An 18,212-nucleotide genomic window follows, 5' to 3' on the forward strand; every position below is an offset into this window, starting at 1 on the left:
GGCACAGGTGTGAAAAAAGTGACTACAGGATAAGGGAGATTTTGAATTTCTGCAGACACTTGTGGACACTGGACACTTGGATTGTGTGAGGCCCACTGAATATCACAGCGCTATGTCACAGGCTCGATGGCACAGGTGTGAAAAAAGTGACTACAGGATAAGGGAGATTTTGAATTTCTGCAGACACTTGTGGACACTGGACACTTGGATTGTGTGAGGCCCACTGAATATCACAGCGCTATGTCACAGGCTCGATGGCACCGGTGTGAAAAAAGTGACTACAGGATAAGGGAGATTTTGAATTTCTGCAGACACTTGTGGACACTGGACACTTTTGGATTGTGTGAGGCCCACTGAATATCAGAGCGCTATGTCACAGGCTCGATGGCACAGGTGTGAAAAAAGTGACTACAGGATAAGGGAGATTTTGAATTTCTGCAGACACTTGTGGACACTGGACACTCTTGGATTGTGTGAGGCCCACTGAATATCACAGCGCTATGTCACAGGCTCGATGGCACAGGTGTGAAAAATGTGACTACAGGATAAGGGAGATTTTGAATTTCTGCAGACACTTGTGGACACTAGACACTTGGATTGTGTGAGGCCCACTGAATATCACAGCGCTATGTCACAGGCTCGATGGCACAGCTGTGAAAAAAGTGACTACAGGATAAGGGAGATTTTGAATTTCTGCAGACACTTGTGGACACTGGACACTTGGATTGTGTGAGGCCCACTGAATGTCACAGCGCTATGTCACAGGCTCGATGGCACAGGTGTGAAAAAAGTGACTACAGGTTAAGGGAGATTTTGAATTTCTGCAGACACTTGTGGACACTGGACACTTTTGGATTGTGTGAGGCCCACTGAATATCACAGCGCTATGTCACAGGCTCGATGGCACAGGTGTGAAAAAAGTGACTACAGGATAAGGGAGATTTTGAATTTCTGCAGACACTTGTGGACACTGGACACTTTTGGATTGTGTGAGGCCCACTGAATATCAGAGCGCTATTTCACAGGCTCGATGGCACAGGTGTGAAAAAAGTGACTACAGATTAATGGAGATTTTGAATTTCTGCAGACACTTGTGGACACTGGACACTTTTGGATTGTGTGAGGCCCACTGAATATCAGAGCGCTATGTCACTGGCTCGATGGCACAGGTGTGAAAAAAGTGACTACAGGATAAGGGAGATTTTGAATTTCTGCAGACACTTGTGGACACTGGACACTTGGATTGTGTGAGGCCCACTGAATATCACAGCGCTATGTCACAGGCTCGATGGCACAGGTGTGAAAAAAGTGACTACAGGATAAGGGAGATTTTGAATTTCTGCATGCCCTTCTGAAAGATGGTGGTGACCCCTGCCTATGTCATCACGTTGCCCACAGTGTCCGTGGATCCTGATTGGCTGAAAAAGAGCGCTAAACAAACTTTTGAAACGCGACTTTGGCGCGTAAGTCGCCGACCTCGTGGCCGACCTCATCCTAGGGTCGGGTTTCGTTTCATGAAACCCGACTTTGCAAAAGTCGGCGACTTTTGAAATTGTTCGACCCGTTTCGCTCAACTCTAGTGGGCAGTACTTACTACCTGGAATGATAATGCCTTGGCTGCTCTCTTTCGGAAGGGGTTGTCAGAAGCCGTAAAAGATACTATTGTGGGATTTCCTGTTCCCTCTGGTCTTGACGATTCTATGTCACTAGCCATTCAGGTTGATCGGCGTTTGCGCGAACGCAAAGCTGCACGAAAGGTGTTGCCACCTGTTGAACAAATGTCTGAACCTATGCAATGTGATAGAGTTTTTTCCAGAGAGCAGCGTCAGGAGTTCAGAAGGCGTAATAAGTTGTGTTTTTTCTGTGGAGATGCCTCGCATATTATTTCTGTCTGTCCTAAACGAGAGAAACGCTTTGCACACACGTTTTCTGTTGGGGGTGTTCAACCTAAGTTTCTTCTGGCTATTACTCTGATCTGCTCCCTGTCCACATTTTCCACCAAGGCTTTTGTGGATTCGGGAGCAGCCCTAAACCTAATGGACTTGGATTTTGCTAAACGTTGTGGATTTCCGATGACACCTCTGCAGACGCCTATCTGTTGTGAGTTCATTTTCCCCTTCACTACTGAGGCCCGGGGAACTCCCTCTTCTGGTGAAGAAAGGTAGTGAGCCTGATTGTCAAACACCTGGGGCTGATGATGATGACTGGCTGAGTGGAGTTAATGACTGGATATAAGGCTGCCGACGCCCTTCTGGCCTGCGGGTGATTTCTCTGTGGACTTCTAGGAAACCAGTCTGATTCCTGCTTATCTAAAGCTAAGATTTCTGCTTTGCCTTTTTGCATTAGTGTTTTGTTTTCCTTGCTTTTCTGGATTCTGCCATTCCCTGCTGGGGTGAGCTGAATCTCCTTTTGCCTGTTGCTCTGTCTTCAGAATATTCCTTAGTACTGACATAGCTTTTTTGAAGCCTAGCATCTTCAGGGCCTTTTTTACTGTCAGTTTGTTGGCTCTTATTTTCATAGGGTTTTTCACGGATTGCAGACAGCAGCCTTCCTGTCCTTTCCTATCTAAGCTAGTGTGGGCCCCATCTTTGCTCAGTCTATCTTTCTGTCTGTGTTTTGTTCTTTCTTCTTGCTTCACCGTCATTATATGTGGGGGGCTGCCTTTTGCTTTGGGGTCTGCTCTGGGGCAGTTTAGATTTCCCTTTCTGTCTTTAGTCTATGTAGTCCTCCGGCTGTGATCGAGGGGCCTAGGGCATCGTAGGAGCCCCCCACGGCTGCTGCTAGTTGTGTTGATAGGTTCAGGGGTCTGCAATCCGTTAGCTGCCAACTTCTCTGGTTTTCTGGACTTAGCTAGCATTTCTATTTTTGCCTCCTACGGTGACTCAATCATAACAGAATCACCCGCCATACCACAGATTCTAGGGTACTCAATAGCAGGAAAGAATTGTAAAAAAAAAAAAAGTGTAGATTTTTTCCTCTATATCTCTGAGGCCGTAGGGGGAATTTTTTTTTCTCTCAATGGAGATAAAGCAATTGTCTGATCGTGTGGAGCAGCTCGCTGCGGAAGTGCGGGGAATTTCCGCCTACCTTGCTCATTCACATGCTGCTGAACCAAAGATTCCTACACTTGATGTATTTTTTGGGGATCGGTCTAAATTTTTGAATTTCAAAAATAATTGTAAATTATTTTTTGCCTTGAAGCCTAACTCGTCAGGGAGCTCCGTGCAGCAGGTTAAAATTGCCATCTCTTTGCTGCGTGGCGATCCCCAGGATTGGGCGTTTTCTTTGAAACCAGATGATCCTATTCTGACTAATGTGAATGCATTTTTTCAGGCCTTGGGGTTGTTGTATGACGGACCTAATGCCATTGATCAGGCTGAAAAGACCCTGCTGGCATTGAACCAGGGTCGTGATTCTGCAGAATTGTACTGTCAAAAATTCCGAAAGTGGGCAGTACTTACTACCTGGAATGATAATGCCTTGGCTGCTCTCTTTCGGAAGGGGTTGTCAGAAGCCATAAAAGATACTATGGTGGGATTTCCTGTTCCCTCTGGTCTTGACGATTCTATGTCTTTAGCCATTCAGGTTGATCGGCGTTTACGTGAATGCAGAGCTGCACGAGAGGTGTTGCCACCTGTTGAACAGATGTCTGAACCTATACTATGTGATAGAGTTTTTTCCAGAGAGCAGCGTCAGGAGTTCAGAGGGCGTAATAAGTTGTGTTTTTTCTGTGGAGATGCCTCGCATATTATTTCTGTCTGTCCTAAACGCGAGAAACGCTTTGCACACACGATTTCTGTTGGTGGTGTTCAACCTAAGTTTCTTCTGGCTATTACTCTGATCAGCTCCCTGTCCACATTTTCCACCAAGGCTTTTGTAGATTCGGGAGCAGCTCTAAACCTAATGGACTTGGATTTTGCTAAACGTTGTGGATTTCCGATGACACCTCTGCAGACGCCTATCCCTTTGAGGGGGATTGATGCTACTCCTTTGCCTAAAAATAAACCCCAGTTTTGGACCCAGGTGGTAATGCGGGTCGCCCCAGACCATAAAGAAAATTGCAGGTTTTTGGTGTTACATAATCTGCAGGATACTATTGTTCTGGGGTTTCCCTGGTTACAAATTCATAATCCAGTTTTGGATTGGAAATCTGTGTCTGTGGTGAGTTGGGGTTGTCGGTGTGCCTTTAGTGAATCTCCGGTGTTTTCCACCTCTCCTCAGTCGCATGATGTTCCTGATTATTTGGCGGACTTTTATGATGTATTTAGTGAGAATGAGTCTGCGTCTCTGCCTCCTTATAGGAGTTATGACTATGTTATTGAACTGAGCCCGGGGTGTAAATTTCCCAAGGGTCGGCTCTTCAATTTATCTGTACCCGAGCACGAGGCTATGCGATCCTATATTAAGGAGGCGTTGGAGAAGGGTCATATTAGACCATCCTCGTCACCCTTAGGTGCCGGTTTTTTTTTTTTAGCCAAAAAGGATGGATCATTAAGACCTTGTATTGATTATCGTGCTCTCAACAAAATTACTGTTAAATATCAGTATCCATTACCCCTGATTTCTGATCTATTCTCCAGAGTTAAAGGTGCTTGCTGGTTTACCAAGCTTGACCTCAGGGGGGCGTATAATCTTATTTGCATTAAGCATGGGGATGAATGGAAGACGGCGTTTAATACTCCGGAGGGACATTTTGAGTACCTGGTGATGCCTTTTGGGCTCACTAATGCCCCTTCTGTCTTCCAGTGCTTCATGAACGATATTTTCTGAGATTTTGTCGATAAATTTTTGATTATCTATCTGGATGATATTTTGATCTTCTCTAAGGATTGGGATTCTCATGTGGAACATATTCGGACTGTGTTCCGGATCTTGAGGGAGAATTCCCTGTATGTCAAAGGATCGAAATGCCTTTTTGGAGTACAGAGGATTTCTTTTTTGGGATTTATTTTGTCCCCGTCAACTATTGAAATGGACCCGGCCAAGGTACAGGCCATTTACGATTGGGTTCAGCCCACTTCTTTGAAGGCCCTCCAGAAGTTTTTGGGTTTTACTAATTTTTATCGGAAATTTATAGCAAAATTTTCTAGTATTGCCAAGCCATTGACTGATTTGACTAAGAAGGGTGCTGATGTGTTAAATTGGTCTCCGGAGGCTGTTTCTTCCTTTCAGGAGCTGAAGCGAAGATTCACCTCCGCCCCGGTTTTGCGGCAACCTGATGTCTCACTTCCGTTCCAGGTAGAGGTGGATGCTTCTGAGATTGATGCAGGAGCTGTTTTGTCCCAAAAGGATCCTGTAACATCTAAAATGAATCCCTGTGCTTTCTTTTCCCGAAAGTTCTCTCCATCTGAACGTAACTATGATGTGGGGAATCGGGGACTGTTAGCCATGAAATGGGCATTTGAGGAGTGGAGACATTGGTTGGAGGGAGCTAAGCATCAAGTCGTGGTCCTCACTGACCACAAGAATTTGATTTACCTAGAGTCGGCTAAACGCTTGAACCCTAGACAGGCTAGGTGGGCCTTGTTTTTTACACGTTTTGATTTTGTGGTTTCTTTTCTTCCTGGAACTAAGAATGTCAAGGCTGACGCCCTCTCTAGGAGCTTCTTTGCTGATTCTCCTGTGGTGACCAAGCCTGCTACCATCTTAGGCGAAGGGGTAGTTCTTTCTGCCATCTCGCCCGATTTGAGACGTGCTCTGGAGGAGTTCCAGGAGGACAAACCTGAGCGTTGTCCTAGTGGAAAGTTGTATGTTCCTGACCAGTGGAAGAAGAGAGTGATGTCTGAAGTTCATTGCTCTGCTTTGGCTGGTCATCCAGGTATTTTTGGTACTAGAGATCTGGTGAGTCGGTTTTTTTGGTGGCCCTCCTTGTCTCGTGATGTCAGGAATTTTGTGCAGTCCTGTGGGACGTGCTCCCGGTCTAAATCGTGTTCTCTCTCTAGTGGGTTGTTGATGCCTTTGCCTGTCCCCAAGAGGCCATGGACCCATATTTCAATGGATTTCATCTCTGATATGCCTGTCTCTCAAAGGATGACTGTTATCTGGGTGATTTGTGATAGGTTCTCTAAGATGGTTCATCTTGTACCACTCCCTAAGTTGCCGTCTTCCTCTGAATTGGTGCCCCTGTTTTTACAACAGGTGGTTCGCTTGCACGGGATTCCTGAGAACATTGTATCTGACAGAGGAGTCCAGTTTGTGTCTAGATTTTGGAGAACTTTCTGTTCCAAGCTGGGAATTCAGTTGTCCTTCTCCTCTGCTTTTCACCCTCAGACCAATGGGCAGACAGAGAGAACAAACCAGACCTTGGAGTCATATTTGAGATGTTTTATTTCTGCTGATCAGGATGATTGGGTTTCATTTTTGCCCTTGGCTGAATTTGCTTTAAATAATAGAGCTAGTTCTGCCACTTTGATGTCTCCTTTTTTTTTGTAACTTTGGGTTTCATCCTCGATTTTCTTCAGGGCAGGTGGAGCCTTCTGCCTGCCCAGGGGTTGACACTGTGGTGGAGAGAGTGCACCAGATCTGGGACCAAGTGATGGATAAGTTATCTCTCTCCCAGGAAAAGGCCCAGCGGTTTTCCAACCGACATAGGTAGGACCATTGGTCCCCAATTTAAGGTTGGTGATATGGTGTGGTTATCATCAAAAAATATTGCTATGAAGGTGGCTTCTCCTAAGTTTAAGCCTAGATTTATTGGCCCTTACAAGATTTTGGAGATTATTAATCCGGTCTCCTTTCGTTTGGCTCTTCCTGTCACATTTAAAATCCATAATGTGTTCCATAAATCTTTGTTGAAGAGGTTTGTTGAACCTGTTGTTCCGGGGGTTGCACCTACAGACTCTGTATTGTTTGAAGGTAACATGGAATATGAGGTAGAGAAAGTACTGGATTCCCATCTGGCTAGACGGAGACTCCAGTATTTGGTTAAGTGGAAGGGTTATGGTCAGGAGGATAATTCCTGGGTCTCTGCCTCTGATATTCATGCCAAAAGATTGGTGCATGCCTTTCATCGGGCTCACCCTGATCGCCCTGGTGGCGTGGTTGAGGGTTCGGTGACCCCTCCTCAAGGGGGAGGTACTGTTGTGAGTTCATTTTCCCCTTCACTACTGAGGCCCGGGGAACTCCCTCTTCTGGTGAAGAAAGGTAGTGAGCCTGATTGTCAAACACCTGGGGCTGATGATGATGACTGGCTGAGTGGAGTTAATGACTGGATATAAGGCTCCTGACGCCCTTCTGGCCTGTGGGTGATTTCTCTGTGGACTTCTAGGAAACCAGTCTGATTCCTGCTCATCTAAAGCTAAGATTTCTGCTTTGCCTTTTTGCATTAGTGTTTTGTTTTCCTTGCTTTTCTGGATTCTGCCATTCCCTGCTGGGGTGAGCTGAATCTCCTTTTGCCTGTTGCTCTGTCTTCAGAATATTCCTGAGTACTGACATAGCTTTTTTGAAGCCTAGCGTCTTCAGGGCCTTTTTTCTGTCAGTTTGTTGGCTCTTATTTTCATAGGGTTTTTCACGGATTGCAGACAGCAGCCTTCCTGTCCTTTCCTATCTAAGCTAGCGTGGGCCCCATCTTTGCTCAGTCTATCTTTCTGTCTGTGTTTTGTTCTTTCTTCTTGCTTCACCGTCATTATATGGGGGGGCTGCCTTTTGCTTTGGGGTCTGCTCTGGGGCAGTTTAGATTTCCCTTTCTGTCTTTAGGCTATGTAGTCCTCCGGCTGTGATTGAGGGGCCTAGGGCATCATAGGAGCCCCCCACGGCTGCTGCTAGTTGTGTTGATAGGTTCAGGGGTCTGCAATCCGTTAGCTGCCAACTTCTCTGGTTTTCTGGACTTAGCTAGCATTTCTATTTTTGCCTCCTACGGTGACTCAATCATAACGGAATCACCCGCCATACCGCAGATTCTAGGGTACTCAATAGCAGGAAAGAATTGTAAAAAAAAAAAAAAAAAAAAGTGTATATTTTTTCCTCTATATCTCTGAGGCCGTAGGGGGAATTTTTTTTTTCTCTCAATGGAGATAAAGCAATTATCTGATCGTGTGGAGCAGCTCGCTGCGGAAGTGCGGGGAATTTCCGCCTACCTTGCTCATTCACATGCTGCTGAACCAAAGATTCCTACACTTGATGTATTTTTTGGGGATCGGTCTAAATTTTTGAATTTCAAAAATAATTGTAAATTATTTTTTGCCTTGAAGCCTAACTCGTCAGGGAGCTCCGCGCAGCAGGTTAAAATTGTCATCTCTTTGCTGCGTGGCGATCCCCAGGATTGGGCGTTTTCTTTGAAACCAGATGATCCTATTCTGACTAATGTGAATGCATTTTTTCAGGCCTTGGGGTTGTTGTATGACGAACCTAATGCCATTGATCAGGCTGAAAAGACCCTGCTGGCATTGAACCAGGGTCGTGATTCTGCAGAACTGTACTGTCAAAAATTCCGAAAGTGGGCAGTACTTACTACCTGGAATGATAATCCCTTGGGTGCTCTCTTTCGGAAGGGGTTGTCAGAAGCCATAAAAGATACTATGGTGGGATTTCCTGTTCCCTCTGGTCTTGACGATTCTATGTCTTTAGCCATTCAGGTTGATCGGCGTTTACGTGAACGCAGAGCTGCACGAGAGGTGTTGCCACCTGTTGAACAGATGTCTGAACCTATGCAATGTGATAGAGTTTTTTCCAGAGAGCAGCGTCAGGAATTCAGAGGGCGTAATAAGTTGTGTTTTTTCTGTGGAGATGCCTCGCATATTATTTCTGTCTGTCCTAAACGCGAGAAACGCTTTGCACACACGATTTCTGTTGGTGGTGTTCAACCTAAGTTTCTTCTGGCTATTACTCTGATCTGCTCCCTGTCCACATTTTCCGCCAAGGCTTTTGTAGATTCGGGAGCAGCTCTAAACCTAATGGACTTGGATTTTGCTAAACGTTGTGGATTTCCGATGACACCTCTGCAGACGCCTATCCCTTTGAGGGGGATTGATGCTACTCCTTTGGCTAAAAATAAACCCCAGTTTTGGACCCAGGTGGTAATGCGGGTCGCCCCAGACCATAAAGAAAATTGCAGGTTTTTGGTGTTACATAATCTGCATGATACTATAGTTCTGGGGTTTCCCTGGTTACAAATTCATAATCCAGTTTTGGATTGGAAATCTGTGTCTGTGGTGAGTTGGGGTTGTCGGTGTGCCTTTAGTGAAGCTCCGGTGTTTTCCACCTCTCCTCAGTCGCATGATGTTCCTGATTATTTGGCGGACTTTTATGATGTATTTAGTGAGAATGAGTCTGCGTCTCTGCCTCCTCATAGGAGTTATGACTGTGTTATTGAACTGAGCCCGGGGTGTAAATTTCCCAAGGGTCGGCTCTTCTTTTATCTGTACCCGAGCACGAGGCTATGCGATCCTATATTAAGGAGGCGTTGGAGAAGGGTCATATTAGACCATCCTCGTCACCCTTAGGTGCCGTTTTTTTTTTTGTAGCCAAAAAGGATGGATCATTAAGACCTTGTATTGATTATCGTGCCCTCAACAAAATTACATTTAAATATCAGTATCCGTTACCCCTGATTTCTGATCTATTCTCCAGAGTTAAAGGTGCTTGCTGGTTTACCAAGCTTGACCTCAGGGGGGCGTATAATCATATCCGCATTAAGCAGGGGGATGAATGGAAGACGGAGTTTAATACTCCGGAGGGACATTTTGAGTACCTGGTGATGCCTTTTGGGCTCACTAATGCCCCTTCTGTCTTCCACTGCTTCATGAACGATATTTTCCGAGACTTTGTCGATAAATTTTTGATTATCTATCTGGATGATATTTTGATCTTCTCCAAGGATTGGGATTCTCATGTGGAACATATTCGGACTGTGTTCCGGATCTTGAGGGAGAATTCCCTGTATGTCAAAGGATCAAAATGCCTTTTTGGAGTACAGAGGATTTCATTTTGGGGATTTATTTTGTCTTCGTCAACTATTGAAATGGACCCGGCCAAGGTACAGGCCATTTATGATTGGGTTCAGCCAACTTCTTTGAAGGCCCTCCAGAAGTTTTTGGGTTTTGCTAATTTTTATCGGAAATTTATAGCAAAATTTTCTAGTATTGCCAAGCCATTGACTGATCTGACTAAGAAGGGTGCTGATGTGTTGAATTGGTCTCCGGAGGCTGTTGCTTCCTTTCAGGAGCTGAAGCGAAGATTTACCTCCGCCCCGGTTTTGCGGCAACCTGATGTCTCACTCCCCTTCCATGTAGAGGTGGATGCTTCTGAGATTGGTGCAGGAGCTGTTTTGTCCCAAAAGGATCCTGTAACATCTAAAATGAATCCCTGTGCTTTCTTTTCCCGAAAGTTCTTTCCATCTGAACGTAAATATGATGTGGGGAATCGGGAACTGTTGGCCATGAAATGGGCATTTGAGGAGTGGAGACATTGGTTGGAGGGAGCTAAACATCAAGTTGTGGTCCTCACTGACCACAAGAATTTGATTTACCTAGAGTCGGCTAAACGCTTGAACCCTAGACAGGCTAGGTGGGCCTTGTTTTTTACACGTTTTGATTTTGTGGTCTCTTTTCTTCCTGGAACTAAGAATGTCAAGGCAGACGCCCTCTCTAGGAGTTTCTTTGCTGATTCTCCTGTGGTGACCAAGCCTGCTACCATCTTAGGCGAAGGGGTAGTTCTTTCTGCCATCTCGCCCGATTTGAGACTTGCTCTGCAAGAGTTCCAGGAGGACAAACCTGAGCGTTGTCCCAGTGGAAAGTTGTATGTTCCTGACCAGTGGAAGAAGAGAGTGATGTCTGAAGTTCATTGCTCTGCATTGGCTGGTCATCCAGGTATTTTTGGTACTAGAGATCTGGTGAGTCGCTCTTTTTGGTGGCCCACCTTGTCTCATGTCAGGAATTTTGTGCAGTCCTGTGGGACTTGCTCCTGGTCTAAATCTTGTTCTCGCTCTAGTGGGTTGTTGATGCCTTTGCCAGTCCCCAGGAGGCCATGGACCCATATTTCAATGCATTTCATCTCTGATATGCCGGTCTCTCAAAGAATGACTGTTATTTGGGTGATTTGTGATAGGTTCTCTAAGATGGTTCATCTTGTACCACTCCCTAAGTTGCCATCTTCCTCTGAGTTGGTGCCCCTGTTTTTGCAACAGGTGGTTCGCTTGCACGGGATTCCTGAGAACATTGCATCTGACAGAGGAGTTCAGTTTGTGTCTAGATTTTGGAGGACTTTCTGTTCCAAGCTGGGAATTCAGTTGTCCTTCTCCTCTGCTTTTCACCCTCAGACCAATGGGCAGACAGAGAGAACAAACCAGACCTTGGAGTCGTATTTGAGATGTTTTATTTCCGCTGATCAGGATGATTGGGTTTCATTTTTGCCCTTGGCCGAATTTGCTTTAAATAATAGAGCTAGTTCTGCCACTTTGATGTCACCTTTTTTTTGTAACTTTGGGTTTCATCCTCGATTTTCTTCAGGGCAGGTGGAGCCTTCTGCCTGCCCAGGTGTTGACACTGTGGTGGAGAGAATGCACCAGATCTGGGACCAAGTGGTGGATAAGTTATCTCTCTCCCAGGAAATGGCCCAGCGGTTTTCCAATCGACATAGGACCATTGGTCCCCAGTTTAAGATTGGTGATATGATGTGGTTATCATAAAAAAATATTGCTTTGAAGGTGGCTTCTAAGTTTAAGCCTAGATTTATTGGACCTTACAAGATTTTGGAGATTATTAATCCGGTCTCTTTTCGTTTGGCTCTTCCTGTCACATTTAAAATCCATAATGTGTTCCATAAGTCCTTGTTGAAGAGGTTTGTTGAACCAGTTGTTCCTGGGGTGGCACCTCCAGACACTGTATTGGTTGAAGGTAACATGGAGTATGAGGTAGAGAAAATACTGGATTCCCGTCTGGCTAGACGGAGACTCCAGTATTTGGTTAAGTGGAAGGGTTATGGTCAGGACGATAATTCCTGGGTCTCTGCCTCTGATATTCATGCCAAAAGATTGGTGCGTGCCTTTCATCGGGCTCACCCTGATCGCCCTGGTGGCGTGGTTGAGGGTTCGGTGACCCCTCCTCAAGGGGGAGGTACTGTTGTGAGTTCATTTTCCCCTTCGTCACTGAGGTCTGGTGAACTCCCTATTCTGGTAAAGGAAGGTAATTAGCCTGATTATCAGGCACCTGAGCCTAATGAGGATGAGTGGCTGAGTGGAGTCACTGACTGGATATAAGGCTGCCGACGCCCTTCTGCCCTACGGGTCATTTCTCTGTGGACTTCTAGGACACCAGTCTGACTCCTGCTTCCCTAAAGCTAAGTTTTCTGCTTTGCCTGTTTGCATTTATGTTTTGTTTTTGTTTTCCTTGCTTTTCTGGATTCTGCCATTCCCTGCTGGGATGAGCTGGATCTCCTTTTGCCGGTTGCTCTGTCTTCAGAATATTCCTGAGTACTGACATAGCTTTTTGAAGCCTAGCGTCTTCAGGGCCTTTTTCACTGTCAGTCTGTTGGCTCTTATTTTCATAGGGTTTTTCACGGATTGCAGACAGCAGCCTTCCTGTCCTTTCCTATCTAGGTAGTTTGGGCCCCGTCTTTGCTCAGTCTATCTTTGTCTGTGTTAGTGTTTTCATCTTGCTTCACCGTCATTATATGTTGGGGGCTGCCTATTGCTTTGGGGTCTGCTCTGGGGCAGTTTAGATTTCCCCTTTCTTTCTTTAGGCCTATTTAATTCTCCCGCTGTGATCGAGGGGTCTAGGGCATCGTAGGAACCCCCCACGGCTACTGTAAGTTGTTGTGATAGGATCAGGGGTCTGCAATCCGATAGCTGCCAACCTCTCTGGTTTTCTGGACTTAGCTAGCATTTCTGTTTTTGCCTCCTACGGTGACTCAATCATAACAGGATTGTGATCATGTGCCATCAAATACTCAACAATATTGTGAGGTACAGGACTCTGGGGAATTGGTTTGCTGTTTGAAAACAAAGTACCAAGGACAAAGAGTAAGAGAAATCTATAGTGAGAAACACGGCTAATTGATATTTAAATATTTATTAACATATTCATATAAAACAATATAGTAGCTGACCAATAGTAAAGTGACTATTGCATTACCTTATATTGCCTTGGATGTTTTCCATGAGGTTTTTCCACTGTGGAAACTGATGCTGATACAACACAGATATACAGTGGGTACGGAAAGTATTCAGACCCCATTACATTTTTCACTCTTTGTTTCATTGAAGCCCTTTGGTAAATTCAAAAAAGTTCATTTTTTTTCTCATTAATATACTCTCTACACCCCATGTTGACTGAAAAAAACAAATGTAGAAATTTTTGCAAATTTATTAAAAAAGAAAAACTGAAATATCACATGGTCATAAGTATTCAGACTCTTTGCTCATACACTTATATTTAAGTCACATGCTTTCCATTTCCTTTTGATCCTCCTTGAGATGGTCTACTCCTTCAGCTGTGTTTAATTAAACAAATATGACTTGATTTGCAAAGGCACACACCTGTCTATAAAAGAGCTCACAGCTCACAGTGCATGTCGGACAAAATGAGTATCATGAGGTCAAAGGAACTGGCCAATGAGCTCAGAGACAGAATTGTGGCAAGGCATAGATCTGGCCAAGGTTATAAAAAAATTTCTGCAGTACTCAAGCTTCCTAACAGCACAGTGGCCTCTATAATTCTTAAATGGAAGAAGTTTGGGACAACCAGAAGTCTTCCTAGACCTGGCCATCCAGCCAAATTGAGCAATCGTGGGAAAAGGGCCTTGGTGAGAGAGGTAAAGAAGAACCCCAAGATCACTGTGGCTGAGCTCCACAGATGCAGTAGGGAGATGGGAGAAAGTTCCACAAAGTCAACTATCACTGCAGCCCTTCACCAGTAGGGCCTTTATGGCAGACTGGCCCAACGGAGGCCTCTCCTCAGTGCAAAACATATGAAAGCCTGCATAGAGTTTGCTAAAAAACACATGAAGGACCCCCAGACTATGAGAAATATGATTCTCTGGTCTGATGAGATGAAGATAGAACTTTTTGATGATAATTATAAGCAGTATATGTGGAGAAAACCAGGCACTGCTCATCACCTGCGCAATACAATCCAAGTAGTGAAACATGGTGGTGGCAGCATCATGTTATGGGTCTGTTTTTCAGCTGCAGGGATAGGACTGACTGGTTGAAAATTGAAGGAAACATTGAAGGAATGTGGCCAAGTACAGAGATATCATGGATGAAAACCCCTTGCAGAGTGCTCTGGACCTCAGACTTGGCCGAAGGTTCACCTTCCAACAAGACAATGACCCTAAGCACACAGCTAAAATAACAAAGTAATGGCTTCAGAACAACTCTGTGACCATTCTTGACTGAGCCAGCCAGAACCCGGACCTAAACCCAAATGAGCATCTCTGGAGAGACCAGAAAATGGCTGTCCACCAACGTTCACCATCCAATGTGACGGAACTGGACAGGATCTGCAAGGAAGAATGGCAGACAATCCCCAAATCCAGGTGTGAAAAACTTGTTGCACCATTCCAAAGAAGACTCATGGCTATACAAGCTCAAAAGGGTACTTCTACTCAATACTGAGCCAAGGGTCTGAATACTTACGACCATGTGATATTTCAGTTTCTCTTTTTTAATAAATTTGCAAAAATGTCTACATTTCTCTTTTTTTCGGGGTACATTAATGAGAAAAAAATGAACTTTTTTGAATTTACCAAATGGCTGCAATGAAACAAAGAGTGAAAAATTTAAAGGGGTTTGAATACTTACCGTACCCACTGTATATCTAGCACTTCATTGCATTATTCACCCTGAATTTTCAGCTGTTAGTGCTCACTCTGGATTTACTCTCTCCTTCAATATTCAGTTATGGAATTGAATATCATTGTTATTTATTTTTATCCATTGAAATACTGTTTTCCTAATTGAATTTGTATCTGTTCTGGGCACTTTCCATGTAATTAGCCCTTTTTACAACTTGCTGCTATGGTATTTATTATTTTGTAATCTTCCATCCATGGTTTTTTTTTCCCCCTAAGAATGTACTGTGTTCACTGCAATGATGTTTGATGAATATAAAGATGAAGTTATTGATGCTGTTCGAAGTGTTGAAAATCTTCTCAATAAGAAGCCTTCCCAAGATAAGGTACAATCTACTGTTGGTTCAGTTGTATCTGTCAACTTTTCACCAAGTGGTGGTTTCTTTCAATTTGTACATTTTTGTTGGACCGTCTGATTTACATCAAGGTTGATAGAAGCTAGGTTTGATAAAGACTCATCATCTATTGATATTTTACTAATGGAAATAAATTCATATATTATTTTACAACTGTAGACTATAGGCACACATATGTTATAGATGGTTGTAGGATCAAGTAAATCTACACCTACTAGTCTAGACTAGTTCCTTTTGGTTTTATATACAGATAATACTCTTTTGGAAGTGGATACATTAATGTATAGATAAATTGCGAACTATAACGTAATTACAAATGGGTAAAAAAAAGTCCTCTAATCTCATTTCTTTTGTTTTAGTTACTAGAACCAGTTAAAACATTAACACATCCCAGTGTTCCTGGCGAATGTTTCATCAGAGGTCAGTTCAACTACTTTTGGAGCCAATGGAGAACACTTTACTTGGTTCTTTAACTCTTATAATATGGAGATAAATGCGCCAAAACCTAACTATCTCCCCCTAATTCCAATGTGGAAACTGTCTGCCAGGATGGGCTAGGATCAGCTGATGAGGTTCATAAGCAAGTGTTCTTCCAAGAGGTCCCATACATTGATATGTATGTGATTACCCCTCTAAAGTCTACTTATCATACTGTAAGGAAGTGCACTAAAAGAACACCACGACCTTTGTGTAAAAATATTACGAGGATTCTGGTGGTTCAAACATCCTCGGCTGGCACTTGAATGCTGACATCCTGAGCACATCGTGACTAATTGATGACATGACGTCAAATAAGGCCAAGTCTATAAAGCCTCTTGTGACATCATAATGCTGTTTGTGTCATTTGATCACAAGAAGTGTCCAGAATGCTAGCATCTGAGTTCTACAAATTTTTTTCTCTAAAAATTATGCATCTAGGCCTCGGCTGTATCCTGGTATCAAAGTCCTGTCCATTCATTGCATGTATTAAGAACTTCATTGTAAAATCTACTATTGTGCTACAACACCCAAATATTATGTGCTGTGTTCTGCTAATAATAGGTTACCTTTTTTAGCTCTCAGAGGTGATCTTCCAAATAAGCAAGCAATTGAGGAGCCAAGATCGGGAGACGAAAAAGCAAAAGATGAAGAACCTGAGAAAGACAATATGGCACGTTCTCTGTGGCACTAGAGCTTTTATAGTAGGGGAGGTCTGCTACAGGATGGATGGTAGATAGAGATGAACTGATCAGGCAACATTCGAAATTGTCTGCACAGAATTTCAAGGAATATTCAATTTAGATAAATGTTTCTCCACAACTAGAATGCCTCTTATTATGCCCTAAGGTCTAATATCAGTAATATGTAAGACCCCTCCACTCTTCACTGTCTCGCGTACAGTCCTTATTACTTCTTCTTATCACTGCTACTAGCACTACTTTCTGGAGCCTCTTCATGCTGGACTGGAACTTTTAGCTCTGATGAGGTTTGAGATGGTTCTGCATCAAGACATGTCCCGCAGCTTTGTGTGGAAACATCCTGGGCCTCATTAGAGCCAGAAGTTCCCAGGTCAGTATGAAGAGACTTAGAGATATCAATGTGAGCGGCGGTGATAAGAATACGATATGAGGATCAAACAAGAGATGGTGTGGTGCTGAAGGGCAGGAGAGGTGATGGGTAAAGTGAGTATAATTTATTTTTCTTTTTAACCATTAAACGGCACTGTTTTGCAGAAGCCTCATAGAAGCGAATTCCAAAAAAAATCAGTATTTGGCAAATTCAGATTTTTGTAATGCTTGAGAAGAATTCAACTCTATTTATTCACTCATCTCTAGTGGAAGGCACATCATTTATTCTATATGACATGCAAACACTCTACTTCCAATCCCTACCCCCATTTACTTCTAGTAGATTTTTGGGGATAACAGATATATAATCTGATATTTTTCAATATGCTATCACTACGGCCTATAATGTATTGATTTAATCCATTTTGGATATCAAAAACATAATTTTGTTCTCCACATTTTTGTTTTAATCTCTTCTAAAATGTGCTAATAAATTTTTATAAAAAATATTAGCAGATGCTTACTCTAGCTTTTTTCTTTTTTAGGACCCTTCCAAGCCTCCAGAAGTCATACATGAGAACAAAAACAATTCATCAACAGGTTATTATCAATCTTATATCATAGATCAAATCTAAAGCCAAGAGCTAAAGTTCAAGAATAGGTATCTTCCATCAAAATCACTAAGCTATGGTGAAACAATCACTGTGTGACTACAAGCCTAAGATAGTCATGGAAGACTATACATAACATATAAGGAGTCAAGACTATTTATGGAGAAGGTAACGTTGGTGGGTGTGGACCCACTGCACCACAGGCCAGGCATACACTTAAGTGGCATACCTACTGGGCATTCTGTAGAGCCTCTGATGGTGAGGATAGTCTAGGCTGCCAGTAGACACCAGTTGCCACTTCAGGAAACTCCCTGAGTCTGCAGCAGCTGACTAGATGGTCAGAGACATGGATACGAGCTACAGGCAGACAGAGTCAAAAATATAGTTAGACAATCTGGGGTCAAGGCAGGCAGCACAGGTTTAATATACGTAGCTAAGGTCAGGAGAGGAAAGGTCAAAATAAACGGGAAGGCAAGACGAGTCATATAGCAGGTTAGACAATACAAGACAGTACCTTACAGGAAACTAGACAGAGACTGAATTAGAATCTTAGATTATGCAAGTAGTGGTGGGAGAAGCTGCCTAATAAACCCCCTGCTGCTTGGGGATAGGCCAGAGCATCTCACCTCTGCAGCACAGGATGGGTTAAATACCTGCAGGAGCCTGCAGGAAGTGGCCACACCTTCTTATAGCCAGGTGGAGATTCACCATCAGCAGGGAGGATGCAGCAGTGTTAGAAATGCTACAAGAGGCAGTTCAGTGAGACAACCAGCAACTGGGAAGAGCAAAACAATGTCCACAGTGAGTAGAGCTGCGCTTAGCGCCTGTGCGAGTCGCTGGCATGACAGAGAATCTCTTCAAAAGACATCCCGTTTCAGAAGATATAGACAAAATATTCAATGTCTTAATGT

The 18,212-nt window shown here is 43.7% G+C and overlaps 1 protein-coding gene across 2 annotated transcripts in view; it reads left to right on the forward strand.

Annotated features, from left to right (window-relative positions):
- LOC141083071 (receptor-interacting serine/threonine-protein kinase 3-like) overlaps positions 1-18,212 on the forward strand; it is a 240,686-nt gene that overhangs the window by 193,562 nt on the left and 28,912 nt on the right. For both annotated transcript variants that reach the window (XM_073567243.1, XM_073567244.1), the window contains 4 exons: positions 15,007-15,113; positions 15,503-15,563; positions 16,199-16,293; positions 17,236-17,290. In XM_073567243.1, coding sequence (XP_073423344.1) covers positions 15,007-15,113; positions 15,503-15,563; positions 16,199-16,293; positions 17,236-17,290 — 318 coding nt within the window. The remainder of the gene's footprint in view (positions 1-15,006; positions 15,114-15,502; positions 15,564-16,198; positions 16,294-17,235; positions 17,291-18,212) is intronic.

The sequence above is a fragment of the Dendrobates tinctorius genome, unplaced genomic scaffold (genome assembly GCF_039654945.1).
Source record: "Dendrobates tinctorius isolate UK_male_01 unplaced genomic scaffold, ASM3965494v1 ptg000019l, whole genome shotgun sequence".
In the NCBI taxonomy this organism is placed as follows: Eukaryota; Metazoa; Chordata; class Amphibia; order Anura; family Dendrobatidae; genus Dendrobates; species Dendrobates tinctorius.